The 16,570-nt window shown below is 33.3% G+C and overlaps 1 protein-coding gene across 1 annotated transcript; it reads right to left on the bottom strand.

Annotated features, from left to right (window-relative positions):
- Nucleotides 1–506: 506 nt before the first annotated feature.
- Nucleotides 507–15,565, bottom strand: LOC147394543 (uncharacterized). The gene is made up of 12 exons (XM_086454250.1): nt 14,941–15,565; nt 14,721–14,815; nt 14,528–14,614; nt 13,454–13,598; nt 12,775–13,353; nt 12,185–12,327; nt 11,913–12,104; nt 11,730–11,820; nt 11,492–11,657; nt 4,910–5,020; nt 4,739–4,835; nt 507–1,245 (listed from the first exon to the last, which is right to left on the bottom strand). The coding sequence occupies exons 1-12, from the start codon at nt 15,412–15,414 to the stop codon at nt 1,224–1,226; spliced, it is 2,202 nt and encodes a 733-aa protein (XP_086310376.1). The 5' UTR covers nt 15,415–15,565; the 3' UTR covers nt 507–1,223.
- Nucleotides 15,566–16,570: the final 1,005 nt, after the last annotated feature.

Here is a 16,570-nt window from a genome sequence, read left to right as displayed (position 1 = left end):
TTATAAAACCACTGTTAACTAATCATTTTTATAGTGATTCATTTATCTTTGTTTTAACAAATACAATCCACATCACAAGGACTTCTTTGATTTGAGTTACTAAGTTATCTACTATATTTATTTATTGGGTGCATACATTTTAATTAATTACTTAATTATATAAAGTCAAAATTCTATATTAATAACCACTTTTTATCTTATAATTTTTTTTTTTTTTTTTTTAATTTTAACAATGAATGGAAACTTGACATTAATCAATATTTTGTTTCATAATTAAGTTGACTTCAAACTTTGACAACTAATTGTCTAACATAATAAATTATCGAAATGTATATTTTGAAACTACCATATGTTAAAACCAAAAATATTGATTATAATATATCACCATTAAAGATGTTTTCAAGAGTATTACTTATAAAATAATTTCATGGGTTTTTAGATCAAGGGTATTACACTTTCAATCAACCTTAGGGCTCATAGTTCTCATTGTTTCTATCAGTTTTTCCCTTAATTTCTTTCCTTTGGGTCTGTTATTAGCCACCCCCTCTTGGCTGGTTCAATTCTCAGCTATATCAAATAGGTAAAGGGTTGGTAGTTAGCAATGCAAAGTTGGGTTGGAGAAGGTCTAAACCTAGGACATGGGAACAATGAGCCACTCGCTTATAAACTTAGCTAAGTTGGCACTATATGATATACTCCATTCTGATTTCGATTTTTGTCACATCCTACAAGTTTCTTATGACTAGACTCATTCGTTCAAGCAAACAAATACAACTTAATGTGAATTCCATCACAACCAATTTCCTGCAAAAGCAAGAATCCAAAAGCCAATCTAAGAAACTTTAACTTCTGATTCTTTTTGCGAGTAAAGCATGTTTTTCACTACTAAAAGTGTTCTTTATGGGAAGCAAGCTAAAACCCACTCAAAAAACTTTGGACAAAATGTAACAACATATTTGAAAAAATTGTAATTAGATACACAAAAATCACATGTATAATATATGATATTGGAAGCATTTGAAATACAAACTTTTTGAACTTATACTGAATAATTTAAAAAATCCCATAAATTTGTTGAACATTTTATTGATGTATTTCAGAATACCAGTACCTTGAACACTGGTAAGATCTTCATGCCAATCATGAAAAAAGTGAGGCCTATTGTTCCTGATTTAAAAGCAGTTAAATTGTAAATACAACAACAGCAGCAGCAGCCATGTCTGTCATTTTCTTGGCTTTTTATTCCTGGGCAAGAAAGAAAGAGGAAATGGTGTTAGTTTGTAAATTTCAAATTAACAATAGATGAATCAATCATAAGATCTGATCATCAAAATATATTCACTTTTGACAGCTAAAGAATGAGAACAAAGAAACAGACATCAACTTCAACAATTTTAAAATGTTCTCTAGTGAAGCCATCAAACTTCAACAAGAAAGCCTTATCCAAAGATTTGGGATTGGCTAAATTCCTCTATTCTACTATGTCCAAATCAATGTTCTTTGTTATTGGTGTGAAAAACCAAAATTGGAAAGAGAAAAAAATTGCACACAAGGATTTACATGGTTCGGCAATGAGATCATATCTACTTTCACAATCTCCATCCACATTCCTTCAAGTCTACTTTTCACTCTTTTTGGGCCATCAACTTGAATATTTCTTATAATTGAAGCTATAATCAACCTTTGTTGAACATGCAAAAACCATTACAACAAATTTTCTTAGTTTATCACCAGTTGGAGATACTCATAAAATTTCCCAAATGCATTTGTTTCTAATTTTGTCTTTCCTAAAGCATTCCAATGCCATCTAACGAGAATACTGGTGAGTAGAGATTATGAAAAAAAAAAAAAAGGTTATATAATAAACTATGAAAATACTAACACTAAAAAAAATTGAATTTTACTCCCTAGGTAGATAAATAAATTTTGGTCATTTCAAAGGATTGGAATCAGCAATTAGATTTATAGATAATTAATGTTTGATCAAATGGGGTGTTTCCTACATCACTGGGTCCATTTCATATTTATGTAAGATATATATCACATTTGATACTACAAATAAACAGAGTAGAGTATAAAATGCCACACAGAAATTTCCCTTCATACTACAAAAAGAAAAGAAGAAAAAAAGGAAAGAGAGAATGAAACAAATCTCTTTCCAGATAATAATAATAATAATAATAATAATAATAATAATAATAATAATTTCACCTAGTAGATTTGCCCTCCCTAAGATATGTAATACATTAAAACATAAGATCACACCTAATATTTTAGGACAAAAATTTATATGGGTATAAATCACGGAGGAAAAATTTGGAAGAAAATGATGAAAAAAAAAAACAACTTCAAGGTTGCAGAACTTGTATGCTTCAAAAGTAGATATGCAAGCAGGCCTCCTAGTGTTTTCATGAAAATTGGTCGATTCTTCATTAATTAATCTCAAAATGAAAATATATTTCATATTTATTGATCAATTCCTAAACCAACCAATGCACATCTTAACAGATTCATCACAATCCAAATACAGATCAAATTCCTAATCCTGATTTCTAACTATAGCAACTAACCACACTACTATACAACCCAACCTAACACACTAGAGTACTCCCTAGTACTAATATGTGGGTACCTAAGATGAAACTTCAAGAATAAACATCAAGACCTGTTCGTATAGTTAAGATGCGAAGCGACTCTTTTTACCTTATAAGATGTTCTTTTAAATCAAATGGTCCATGTTCAATATCAAGTTACATTGTCTAGAGTCATTTTTAATCGAGTCAACCATGGGATTGTATCATTTATCTTGAACTATCAAATCCTCTAGTCAAGCCAACTCAACCTATATAAAAGAAGGTTGAAGACATATGGATCATACACAAGATTCTTTGAATCTCCTATGTCTCTAAATCTTCTCTCCAAGCATGGATATCATCATATGATTGCACAAGTAGCACTATGTGAAAACTGAAAATTTTGACAAGAAAATTCGACGGGCCAAAGCCAACAAATTTTAGAAAGCTAATTTTGACGGCCTATGGCCATTGAAATTTTCAATGGTCCCCAATTCGTTGGCTTAGAGCCATCACTTTTCTTTCATCCTTCATTAACTTAATAGTTTCGATCCGTCGAAAAATAATGTTTGACAATAAAAATTTTGACGCCTTGGTCTGTCAAATTTTATGAAATTCGATGGCCTTGGGCCATCAAATATAGGCTTTTTTCACGGTGTAGCACCGACAAAGATGGATTTGGGGTCTTTCAGATTTCAGTAACCATTAACAACATGACACAACTCATGTTTGACTATTATTCTGTGCGTAAGAGGTATGCATCCCATCCCTACAATGTTGAATCTAGTGGAGTGGAATATCATATCCTTATCTCATGACAGCCAAGAAATAGAACCAATAGTGAAAATCCATGGGTGCCTTTTGAAAGCTCAAAGTTGTAGAAAATCCTCTTAAGATGGACTGAAACCATAATATGTATATATATATTGTAAAATTCGTAGGTTTATTCCTATATTTTGAGGATAAGGTTTGAACTCAAGACCTCTTGAGTGTTACTTGTAAAAAGTAGAATTTTCCTCATTTGTTGAAACATAAACTAAAGAGTTTTTTTTTTTTTTTTTTTTATTTAAGTTGAAAGTCAAATATTCTCTTTTGGTTATAAGAGTTGTATTGATAACTCTTCTATTCTTTAGTCCAACATCGAATAAATCCAAAAATATTTTTCAACTTATTAATGATACCTCTCTCACTATTGCTTGAGTGTAAGAGAGAAAGAGGCTAGGCCTCGCACGCACATGGGGGTACAAGGTACCATGGGACTGCAGCCCATTGTGTTTGGGGCCAACCTATAGGAAAATCTTAGTGCGTGCGCAAGGGGGGGGGGGGGGGGAATGCAACCGACTACACTAAGGATTCATTCCCAAGGGAGTGACATTGGTTTTAAGGACAACGGCTTCTCCGTGCCTTAGTCACCGATAAGTTCTTCCAATTTCTTCGAATTAGTTACATTATACTATTGCTTATAATTTATTGTTTCAATAAACCAAAATCAGAATATCCAACAACATATATTTTTGGTAGATGATGGGTATGTATTCTAGACAACATGAAGGTGCCAACTCGGCTAAGTTGGTAAGGCATGTGGAATGTTGCTTCCACAACCTAGGTTCAAAACCTTTTGAACCCACATTCACGAGGAACACAATTCCCTTGTTGCCTAGCAAAATAAATAAAAATATTGTAGACATCATTTTTAAATGAGATATAATAACAATTACACTATTGAGAATGAACTCCATAATCAAAAGGTAACGTTCCTTTTCTTTGCCTTTAACGTCAAAACCAACACACTCACATTTGTGAAGCAACCATTATAACTCTTGAAAATCATCTTTCATTTTTTATATGTAAAGGGTTAGTGGTCAGCAATGTAAAGTTTAGTTCAAGAAGGTCTTAACCTAGGACATGGTAACAACACTTCACACATCTTATAAACTTAGCAAAGTTGGCACTTTGCAAGAACAGTGTGACATTAGAATCAGATGTTGCATGCTTTTCTACTATTACATCAACCATGACTAAACTCTATATGATATACTCCATAGATTGATATTAAGATTTAACTAATCCTCGTGTCGTTAACCTATAGCATCAACAATATTGCAAATACAAATTAGACTGGACAAGTGCCAAAAATATATACTGCATAGATGAATAATACTCACCTTTTAGCAGAAATAAAATCCTCAACTGTCTTGTACTGTTCAGAATCATAGGTGAACCACTTGTCTTGAGGTGTAACAGAGTCCCAGCTTCCAATATCTGTGTGCAAAAAAAGATTGAATGTGAAATTTTATTGTAGATTCAAACATTAAGATAATGCAGTTTAGACATACCTTGAAGCAATATATGTGGTTCATCAGAATAGCCTTCCAATCTCCAAAATGCATGGCCATTACCATCCAAAAGAATGGACTCTGTTCTAACAGCATCTGACCTCACTTTATCTATGGATATAATAACAAAGAAATGTTAATTTAATTTCTAAATCAAAGAAATATAAGTTTTCCATTTATGCAGCCCATTTGTATACAAAATTAAAACCATTTGAGGCGAAGTTAACATGGAAACACTTCTGGAAAAAGAGCACCTGAAATTCTTTTTCTTTCAACAAATGGGATTTGTTAAGCTTAGAAAAGCATGCTGGAACTTCCATTCAACGAAGTAGATAAGATAGTTCAATTAGCATGCCTTATTCATATTTAATCTCAAAAAGATCAATGCTATTGTTATGCTGACACGTGGAATGAGTGCCAAGTGTCAAGGTGTGAAATTCCAAGTGAAAAAATATTTATATGATCTAGATTATTGAACATCTACTAGGATATTTGCATGCTATGGAAGGATCACAATGTGACTAGATGTGTGGGTTAATTTATTTTTAATGGGGTGGAGCATGGTGCAATGGTACTTGTGTTATAGCACTGGGTTTAAGCATACAACCTTAGTCCATGTAAATTGCACCCCAGATCCTATACTTATTAATATATGTTAGAATTTTCCCAAAAAGATAAAAATCAAATATTGAATTGTGTTTTTATATGCATATTATGGCCTCGATAATTTAAAAATCACATGCACGTTTGTGTTTTTCCAATAAAGATAATTTTTTCATGTGTGCATTAATAATGAATTTCCTCGAAATAATTTAGAAGTTAAACATATCTATATCTATATCTATATAATAAATAAGGAATGCCGCCCCCCTCCTTCCTCAATATTTATCCCCTATAAAGAATGTATCAAAAGGACAACTTCAACTCTACTCTCCCCTTTTCCCAAAGAATACCACCAACTTTATTGTCTTTCCTCTTTAACCCACTTTTTCAATAATAGCCCTTTTAACTTTATATATTGATTTTTCATTTCACTTATTTTTTCAATAATACCCCTCCAACTTTACTGGCTTTTCTCTTTTCCTCACTTTTTCAATGATACGCCTCTAATTTTATTTTCTTTCATTTTTTACCCTTTAACCACAAGAGGATTTCGTGCCTCCGTCACAGACAAAATCTAGTCTATATATATTAATAAATTACAACAATTCTCATCCCAATGTTAATCCCCCACATGAGTAGGGGTTGGGATTTAATTCCATCATGAATCTTGAGAAATAATTTACCTTTATTCCCTTCTCTCTCCTTCCTTTTCAAGCATACGCCTCAACTTTATTGTCTTTCTTCTTCAACCCCTTTCCAATAGTACTCATATAACTTTAATTTCTTTCGTTTTTCACGCTTTAACCTCAAAGAAGATGATTGTGCCTACCCTTCTAACATTTTTTTCAATAATACCCCTACAACTTTATTGTCTTTCATCTTTTACCCCTTAAAGATAAAGAAGATGATCGTGCAAACTCTAGTATATATAATAAAATACACCGATTGTCTTCCCCCAATATTTATACTCATAAGAGTAGTTCAAATTCAATCTCACATGTTTTGGAGGAATAATGAAATTATTTCATTCTCTCCTCCCTTTGCAAGAGTATTCTTTCAACTTTATTATCTTTTCTCTTATACTCCTTTCAAATAGTACCCCTCCAACATTATTCTCTTTCCTCCTCTCCCTTTTTTCAATAATACCCCTCCAACTTTATTATCTTTTGTCTTTTACCGCCTTAACCCCAAAAACTGAAGATTGTGCACACACACACACACACACACACACACACACACACACACATATATATATATATATAGATAATAACATGATGCATACATTTATGTAAGTGATTTCTTCACAATGGAAAAATAATTTTTATAAATCATGTTTGCCTTACTTAGTGTACATGCATTAAAAGAAGATATCATCCCCTATTAACTAAATTAGTTTAAATAATTTTCTTTCATTTTATTTAATTTCATGCATACATGTGAGAGATTTCTCTCATTGATCAAGTAAACAAGGAATTTTCATCCATTATTTTCTTTAATGGGTGTGAAATTACATGTGAATGGAGCATCAATAAACAAAGTAACTTAAGTTTTCTTTTTTATCAATGCAAAAAAGATACATATTTTATATGCATATGTAGATTAAGAATCTTTGATTTGATCCGTGGTTGTGTTGCAAACAATCATTACCATACAAGCATTAAATTAATGGTAAAACATATATTCTAAGTTGTAATTTAATATTTTGTAAGAAAGGAAGGAAAATTGAGTTGAATAAATACTCAAGTAACTAAAGTTCATGATACACAATCCTAACGTTAATTTTTTATTTTTATTTTTTTTAATAAGGGAAATTGATTCTACCATATCTAGAAAATGCATAGAAGTGTTGTGCCATGTCATAAAGTAGCATGTCCCCAGAAAAAAATTGGAAATTGGAAATGCCAAGGTGACACTATGCTTGTCCAAATGCATATTTGTATTTTCAATTTAAGATCTTATATTTTATGTGAACATCCAATCTGTGTTGTTCTCATATTTTATAAACAAATTGTAATAAATTGACTCAATTTTCGTAACACAACTATTTTCTGTCACATTGGTTAATTCAATTTCTATTACATAATCACCATCATTTGCAAGTTTCCACATAATGAGAGTATTTAACATAATGCAAATGAGGAAATGTCTTACTCCAGGCACATTTTTACTGGCACCTTAATAGCATTTAAAATGTTGCTATATATTGGAAGTAATGGAAAAAGTATAGAAATGAAAAATTTTATATGGTAGAATTCAAAATATCGGCAACATTTGAAGAATCTAATTAAAATCCCATGCTAAAGACATTGATGGCATTACTAGCTAGATGCAGTGTAATCAACCCGAGCACCTTGATGTGCCTCAAGGTAGGGTGGACTGAAGGCTCCCAAATAAATGTGAAGCGAGGCATTATAAGTGACGAATACCAAGGCCCACGCCTTGATTGCATCTCGGTCAAGGTGCAAGGCAAACCAGATGCACACCTCACTTAAAATTGAATAAAATTAATGTATTTTATTTGTATAGTCTTTACATACTAAAAGATTTATTTGGCAAGTACATTTTTTACCACTTAAAATGTTTAATTTTACATTTTGTCATTTTTATTTGGCTTGAGCCCATTAGGGGTAAAGGGTTGGTCAAAGATACAACCCGACTCTTTAGTGCTAGGTTAGGGCTCAACCAATCCCAAACTAAACCCGCCCTTTAACAGCCCTAATTGTTGTTGTGTTGTAGCAACAATAACAAATGATATTGGCCTGCTTATACTTCTTCTCTTCTTGTTCTTCCTATCTAATTTTTCTGTTACTCTCGACCCTTGTTCTTTTTTTTGAAGTATTGAACAAATACTTTACCTTATTTCTAAAATTCATATTTATACATGTTATAATTAAAAATATCTAAAACATATCTTTCACTATTTAATTTTTTTGAATTTTATAATTAAATTATAATTTTATCATGCCTTGCTTTATTCAAGAATGCGCCTCAAGCACTAAGAGGCCTTTGCAACTTTCGCACTTGACTACATTGACTAGATGTGATATTAAATATAAGGGAAGCATTGATACCATATTTTAATAGTATAAACAAATTTCAAAAATCTACCAAAAAGATTGTTGGATTATCTGGAAAGAGAAGGATTAATATATTTTTTTGCTGAGCTTTTATCATTGCTTTTTTTTATTATTATTATTTTAGGTCTTTGGGCACCATTGTTTTGAAGATCAATTGTAAAAAGAAATTTAAAAAACTTTTTATGTATTCCAAGACTCAAAGAGGACTTGTCTTTAGTACTTTGCATTTGGCTGGAATTTGGGCAATTTTTCAAGGGAATTGATAAAACTTTTTTTTTATTGTTAAAGAAAATTTTATTAATAAGAGAAAAATAAAGAAAGGGTGGCTAAGATAGCCACCCAACAACCAGCAATAAGAAAGACAAAAAAAGGTAGCAAAAGCAGAAAACAACTCCTCACGACTCGACTAGCTTGTCCCATCTAAACATAAAATCTTCAAAAAAGGTTCCTTTAATTTGAATTTTTCAAAAAACTAGACCAATAAGAGATCAACCTAACAATATCCCCAATCACAACATGAAAGGAGTGTTCTTTCCCTTCAAATACTCTACTAATTTGTTCCAACCAAATGCCCCAGCACATGGAAAACGGATTAGAAACCAATTTTTTTTTCTTTTTTTCTTTTTAGAGCTTTCTTTAAGATGCCAACTTTGAAACAAGGTCGAGAGAACTTAAATAACAAGAAAAAAATGATTCCATTCCAGACCTTTATAGCAAAGGCACAATGAATAAGTGAGTGATTGGCAATTCCCCATTGGATTTGCATTAGAAACAAACATTCACAGAAGTTACGATCCTAGACGTTTTTGAGGCTCCCCCTTACAACCCCCAAGAAGAAGCAGAGCTGAGTGAGCCCTCGCTAAGGTGGGGGGGGGGGGGGGGGGGATAATAGATACTTAACCTTTAAAGTTAGACCTTATTTTATATTATTTAAATGTTCTCGTGGATTTGTATCACATCTTCATGGAGGATCTCAATGTCTGTTTTTTTTCGGCGTTAACAGCATTTAATCAATCAAGGTGGGGCCCTTAATAGCCTTAGCTCACTGATCAAAAAAGAAAAAAGAAAAAAAGGAATAGGCGGTCCGGTAAAGAATGACAACTACACTTACACTTGAAGCTTCCTTTGGAACCATCAAGAGGTGCGCTTCTCACTCTAACTACTCTAGCACTAAAGCTACTAAGAATAAGGACGTTCCCCCTAACACCTTAGGGGGAGTAGCTACCTATTAGCTAGGCCTCCTCAGAGAGACCTTTGAGAGCGTTAAATCGTGAGTTTACACTCGCTTAAGTAAGGCCCCACGTATGAGGCTTTGAACTCGCATTCTAAATATAGCAAATATGGGCTTACAACTCGTTTTGCTAATAGAGTAAGTTGGACCTTTACTCTATTCCTTTGGCAAGGAATAGTGGTCGGGTGAGGGAAGGGGTGACTCCCTTTCCCTTCCAAGGAACGTTACCCCCCTAACCCCCTCAAAAGGGACATTTGGACTCTCCTACAGGGCATACACCAAACTGATCTCTTTATTCCTCTAACTGAAGAGTTCAAGAAGCTACATTGGGGGAAGCCCCGAAAGGATACACTCAACTTCCTACTTATAACTTGATAGGAAAGAGATATCTGCAATAGGAATTTTTTCATGGGGTCGTTGTCCACACAAAGAAAGAGATTTTTTAAGGAACTTTTGGGCCCTATATTGAAAGTAAGGAGAAGAAGAGTAGTTACTGGGGACCAAGGAAGAATAAAAAGATTGAACAAAGAAATCACCATTTTCGCAACCTTCCCAACCATGTGAATCCTACGATGAGTAGTCCAAATTTGTGCTGGGTAACCGATCCATAAGATGGGCCACCTCTTGAATCCTCTAGTCATTAAAGCTCCTTCTAAAACCAAGATGCCAAGAAACATGATTCTCCAAATTGGACCATGAGATCTCTCACAATTGCGTTTTGCTTAGAAGAGTGAAAACAAATTATGAAAGTGGGATCTCAGTGGCAATACTCCACACCAACGATTTTCCCAAAATCTAAGCCTATCATGCATCCGATCCTAAAAATGACTCTCTTATGAAACTCCGGTAAAAACCTATAAACCCCTTTCCAAATAGCGCACCCATAAGGGGAAGACATTGCCCCACTTTCCTAGTAGAAACGACCAGTCTTGTACTTGGCAGGTTGCAGATGAAAGTCTTTTCCTCCTTTTTTTTATTTGATACAATTCAGTAGAGAAGGGAAGAAAAGATGGAGCTAACTTATTAAGCTAATAGTTACATCAATACAACATACCATGCAGAACAACCATGGGCATGTGTACAACTACCGACTGAACTAGTTACACAACAACAAAAACAACCAAGCATTATTACAAATATTTGCAATCATTTAAAGGAATAATGTTACTCCATTCCATTTTTTCCGGAGCCAAGTCTCTTGTTACCAATTGTACAAGTTGATTATGAATAACATAATGGCAATAGAAAAAATGTGACCCAACATCAAATATCATAAATGAATATATGGTATGCTGTACTTCCATACAAATCTCTCTTGCATGAAGAGAAAAATTAATTTTGATTCTTCATATGTAACATAATTTTATTTTATCTTAAAGTAATCAAGAGAAATTTCCTCATTAGCTAGTTAATCTAGCCTTTCACACTTGATATAAGTGCACCAGGTTAAAAGAAACAGTGCATGGTTGCAAGCTTCAATTTGGTAATCTGTTGCTACCATGTCAACAAATTTTGTAGGCAAAAATAATGAAACCTAGCCCTCATTGTTAATGCAGGATGTACGCTAAGTTTATATATACGAGTCAAGTGAATTATACTGAAATTAAATATATTATAAGCAAAACTAAGTCAACAAATTTGCTGAAGAGAGCCAATAGATTCAAAACATACTCTTAGTTGCCATGCTTTTTGCTTCTAGTATCTCAGCATGAGCTTCCGCGACTTCAATTTTCATTTTCAAAACAAGATTATCGTGCTCTGAAATAGAAAGTGGAGCACCATTTTTCAGGACAGCATTTGCTATCTCATCCTTCATCTTTTGCTTTAAGGATTTCTCCTGTGCAAAATTCCAGTTTTAGAAGAAACACTAAGAAATCAATATTAATTTTATGCTCACAAGATTTGTTACCTTATCTTTTGCAGCAACTACTTTTCTTTTTGATGCCTTCTTGCTGTCAATATATTCTGAGTTTTGTTTCTCAATCCAACTACGTATTTCTCTGAAAAATGGGTGAAATATTATGTGAACTATCTAAAAAGAGGAATAACTGGGAAAAGAAGTGATGCAAGATAAGCTGCCTTTATCACTTACTGGGTTCTAAGAGCTTCGTCGCATAGAAAATTCAATAGTTTTAGCTTTGTCGAGAGGTCTAGCTTGTTGTATCCATCAAATCCCTCATCAAAACACTTCACAGAAAAATCCTCTAATTCCCATTGGGACTCAGATAAGAATTTTCCAAGGACTTGCAACCATGAATTTTCACTGATTGGACTGAAAAGGTGTCTAAAAGCAAGAAAAATATACATCTAATCAGCTCATAAAATTTTTTATGCTCATAAAATCACATGGGCAAAGAATTATACCCTGCTCCAGAGTCCTTTTGCATCAAAGATAGCAATTGGACATGAAACTGAAGGATTGAAGAATTCTCTCCTCGACAACGTAAATACCCATGTGTTAATTCTCGAAGAACAGATTCAGGCAGGCCCTCCTTCAAATTAAAGACCTAGAAAGTAAAAAAGACATTTTAAAAGGGAAATCCACCTCATGTAATAGTACACACAATCATGCTTCTTCAGACCAAGAAAATATCATGTCTCTCATATGTTCGCTTCTTTTCAAACACAAAAAATAACTTGGAACTGCAAATTAAACAATTTCCGAGACGTTCGGCTAGTAATCATTAATAGAAATCAACGGCAGAAGGATAGTAGAAGATGTAATTGCAAAGCCAAAGGCTCTTGCCAATTTAAAGATAAAACAAGAGCAAAAAATAATCTGCTTAACAACTACTATGCAAAATGACAACCAAAACTAGCAACATAAGTTTAGAATCTGAACGAAGTTGGCTTTTTTAGTTAAAAAACTGAAAATAATATGTCTTTCAAGTAAAACATCAAATCTTCCTTTCATTTTCAAACCCAAAGCTAGATATAACCAAAGTTATAGTTACCTCTCCAAAAGCCTTGCAGAATTCTAGAAATTGCAAGGCATAACCAACATCTTGAGCTGGTAAGTCAATGCCAGCCACAGTTGTTAGATCAATTCCCTGGGGGAGTGGCATATAGGCTTCAGTATTTGTGTTGCCATTCCTCTCAAATTCTTGCAATCCTGGAACCTCGTCATCACAAGCTGGCCATGAGTTATTCTCTTCATCTAATAGACCATTGTCATTCCCTTTAGCTATTGTCTGCTCTTTCTTAATGAGATTTGGTGCACTTTCATTTGGAGTTTGACATTTCTTTGGGCTCATAATCTCTGATATGCCACTGTTTTCATTTCCAACTATCTTCTCTTCTTTTTTCTCGAGGTCAAAAGTGATTTCCTCATAATTATGAGATTTCTTAGAGGTCTTCTCAGATTGAGCTCCATCCTCATTACTATCATTCTGGCTTATATTTTTCCTCTTGCTTACATCAATATTCATCCCATCATCTTCTGATATTAAAGACTTCAGTTCCAAATATGAATCACCGTTTCCACTAAAAGAGTTTTCCTCCCCAACTTTTCTCGGCGAAACTACTACCAATTCCTGTTAGACAAGAATGAATTAATAAAAAGGTGGAAGATAGCAAGCCCACCAATAAAACACTTCAAGGGCCAACCAACTTAACGTGGCGAATCAATCAAACCTTGTTAGAAATAGACGGATTTTCCGATGAGGCACTCGCATCCTTTACAGCCGTATTCGCAATTAGCATTTCATGGACTGAAGAAAACCCAGTTGCCTTTGCAGTATGAACAAGAGGACCGGTAGGTAGGCTCCCTTTTCTCTTCCTATAAAATAGATTTTTTTTTAACATTCTCAATGAATATTTCTAATGATAATCATGACCAATTGTTCAAAACTTCAAATCACCATATTTTAGTTAAAAGGGACAGTTATGAAATCATTGTTTTTAGAGGTGTGTGAAGCTTACTCCTTGAGGTTCACCTCAGGATAAAGCTCATTAAGAATGCCTTGAAGAAGGTTGAAACATAAAAGCAACTAAGGCTCACCCTTCAAACCAATAGACGTGTAGAGAGGATACGCCTTAATGTGAGGCCTACGCCTCTTTGGTTGAGGCTTACGACTCTTATTTTTTATATGTTTCTTTTTCTTAAATAATATACTTTTCTATCTCTTCTTTATTTTATATTTTGTTTCATCTTTACTTCTTTATTTTATTAATTAAGCAACATTTTTGTAAACTTCTTTGTTTCCATTTCTTTGTTGTTAGCATTTAGCATAGTTGGAATACTTTGAATTAAATTCAAAATCATCGTGTATGCAAAGCAAATCATTCAATTGATTTGATTTATAAATAATTTTTTTATTTTTTTTGTCGTAGTATATAGTATTATATAAAGGAAATTATAAATAAATAAAGAAAACAATATTTTTATTATATTTTAAAAATTTCCTGCCTTTTTGGACTTCAAATTAGATTCGACAATTGCAAAATTGTACCTAAAACCTACTGAAGTAACCCTAAAATATAAAATCAAGAATGATTGAATCACTTTGTAGATCCAATTAGATGGCTATTCAAGAGCTATCCCAAAGGCATATATAATAACAAAACAACACATATGGATCAAAAATCACTCCCATGGCAATAAGAGTTTGATTTTGCTACTTTAAAAAAAAAAAAAAAAAGCAAAATTTTTAACATGTAAAAAAGAAGAAGCAAATTCACTGTTTATTGGCAAAAACAAGCATTTACATGCAGCAACTACAATTGCAAATGTCTCTACACTTGGGGCATTTCCAATCATCTAATAGAGCAACCTCTTCTGCTTTCTCTCCATATCTGTTCAACACCAACCCAAATCACATTATAAGAGAATTTAAAAAAAAAAAAAAAAAAACTTTAATAAAAAATTGCAGAAAAAATGTATAAAATAAGGATCTAAAACCTGTTGAAGAGACACTTTTTACAAAATTTAATAGTGCAAGGTTTGTGATTTCTCTGATTCTTGCAAGTCTCGAACTTCATTGTTCTTTGCCGACACTGTAACAGACAATCCAAAAAAAATTACCACCACAGAAAGTCAAATACTGAAAATTAGATCAACCAAGAAAATCAATTAAAACTGAAACAAGATTTGGGTTTTTCTAGGGTACAATTTAACTAACCTGGTGGCAATATTTGAAGATTTGAACAGTTTCAATTACTGAAGATTGGGTGTTCTTCGAAGGTGTAGAAGAACTGGGAAGAACTAGGGGTTGTTCAGGAGAATCTGGTTTTTTGTTCTCCATCTCTTGCTCTTCGGTCTGGGTGTTGGGTTTCCATGATGGAGGGTTTTGAGAGACCGGCATTTTAGTTAGGGTTTCAGAGATATATTTGAAGATTTGAACATACACAAGTCCTGAAGATTGACTGTTCTTGGGAGGTGAAGAAGAATTGGGGAGTTGTTGAGGAGAATCTGGCTTGTTGTTCTCCATCTCTTGCTCTTCGTTCTGGATGTTGGTGTTGTTGATGGGTTTCAATGATGGAGGGTCTTGAGAAACAGCCATTTTACTGAGAGTTTCAGAAATATATTCTGTTGGTGTTGCTGTTTTTCTGGTTTTTGGGCTATTTTCAGGAGAATCTGGTTTGTTGTTCTTCATTTCTTGCTCTTCGTTCTTGATGTTGGGTTTGGATGACGGACGGTTTTGAGAAAGTGAGGGTTTGAGAGATATATTCTGTTGTTGTTTTTTCTCTGATTTTTCGGTTATTTTCAGGAGAATTAGCTGTCTAGTCTCGAGAGACGAGAGTAGAGTTAATATTCATTAAGTTTCTTTCCTTTTTAGCATTTCTTTCCTTATATGTTTGGCGGGAAATACGAAAAAACGACAAGAAAATAAATGAAAAACGGTATGAATCCGACTTTAAAGGGTGAGGTCGCTTCAAAATTTTGGAGAAGACTCTTCGTTATCAGACGCGTGTTTCGTTAATTTATTCTACACCCCTACATTTCTCCATATCTCTTTGAAAATGCCACGTGTAATTCAAAAGAAGGGGTTCTACTGAAATTGGAGTGGGATGGTAGCTCCAAAAAATATTTTTTTCCAAATTTTAAAAGGTTGTAATTTTTGCCACCTCGTGTCTGGGTAGACTGATGTGTTGTATTTTTATTATAAGAACGCACTTACCTTATCAAGTTTGGTGTGATTTTCTAACTCAACTTTATATGGTGGCTCAGAAGCTCAACTGATGTGTATCCTATAAGAGTCACAAGAGTCGTAGATTTTTTTTCCCTAGGATACACAACTGAACATCCCCATAAAACATATGCAGTTGTGTATCCTAAGGGAAAAAATCTACGATTCCCGCATTTACACTTAAAGTAGGACCCATATTTTTTACAAAGATTAAATATCTGAAATACTCCCAATTCTTTAAAAGAAATTTATAAGGAGAGACTTATCTATTACAAATTAAAAATTACAATTAAATATTGAAAATGAATGTTCTTTTAGAATTTTTTTTAAGTTCTTAGAATCTTGCCCTTTATAACCCTATAATATCATATCATGTTTTTGGATGCCACAAATTGTTACAGTTAGAATCCACTTCAAGGAATGTTAAGTAACGAATTAATCTCATAAATTTGAATTTTATGATGTGGATTCCCACTTCAGGGTCTGCTTGACAACGAACGTAATAAAGTGAGGTTAGGTGGGTAACAAGTTTCATAAAGTAAGGTTCCCTCGGAGTTGTCAGAACTCCAATGGAGTTTTTGTAATAAAAATGCAACAATTAGGTTTGCTGGTTAAATCTCTC

This window comes from Akebia trifoliata, chromosome 9, assembly GCF_017979445.1.
Source record: "Akebia trifoliata isolate Shusen 1 chromosome 9, ASM1797944v1, whole genome shotgun sequence".
Classification (NCBI taxonomy): Eukaryota; Viridiplantae; Streptophyta; class Magnoliopsida; order Ranunculales; family Lardizabalaceae; genus Akebia; species Akebia trifoliata.
This window is presented reverse-complemented; position numbering and strand designations above follow the sequence as displayed.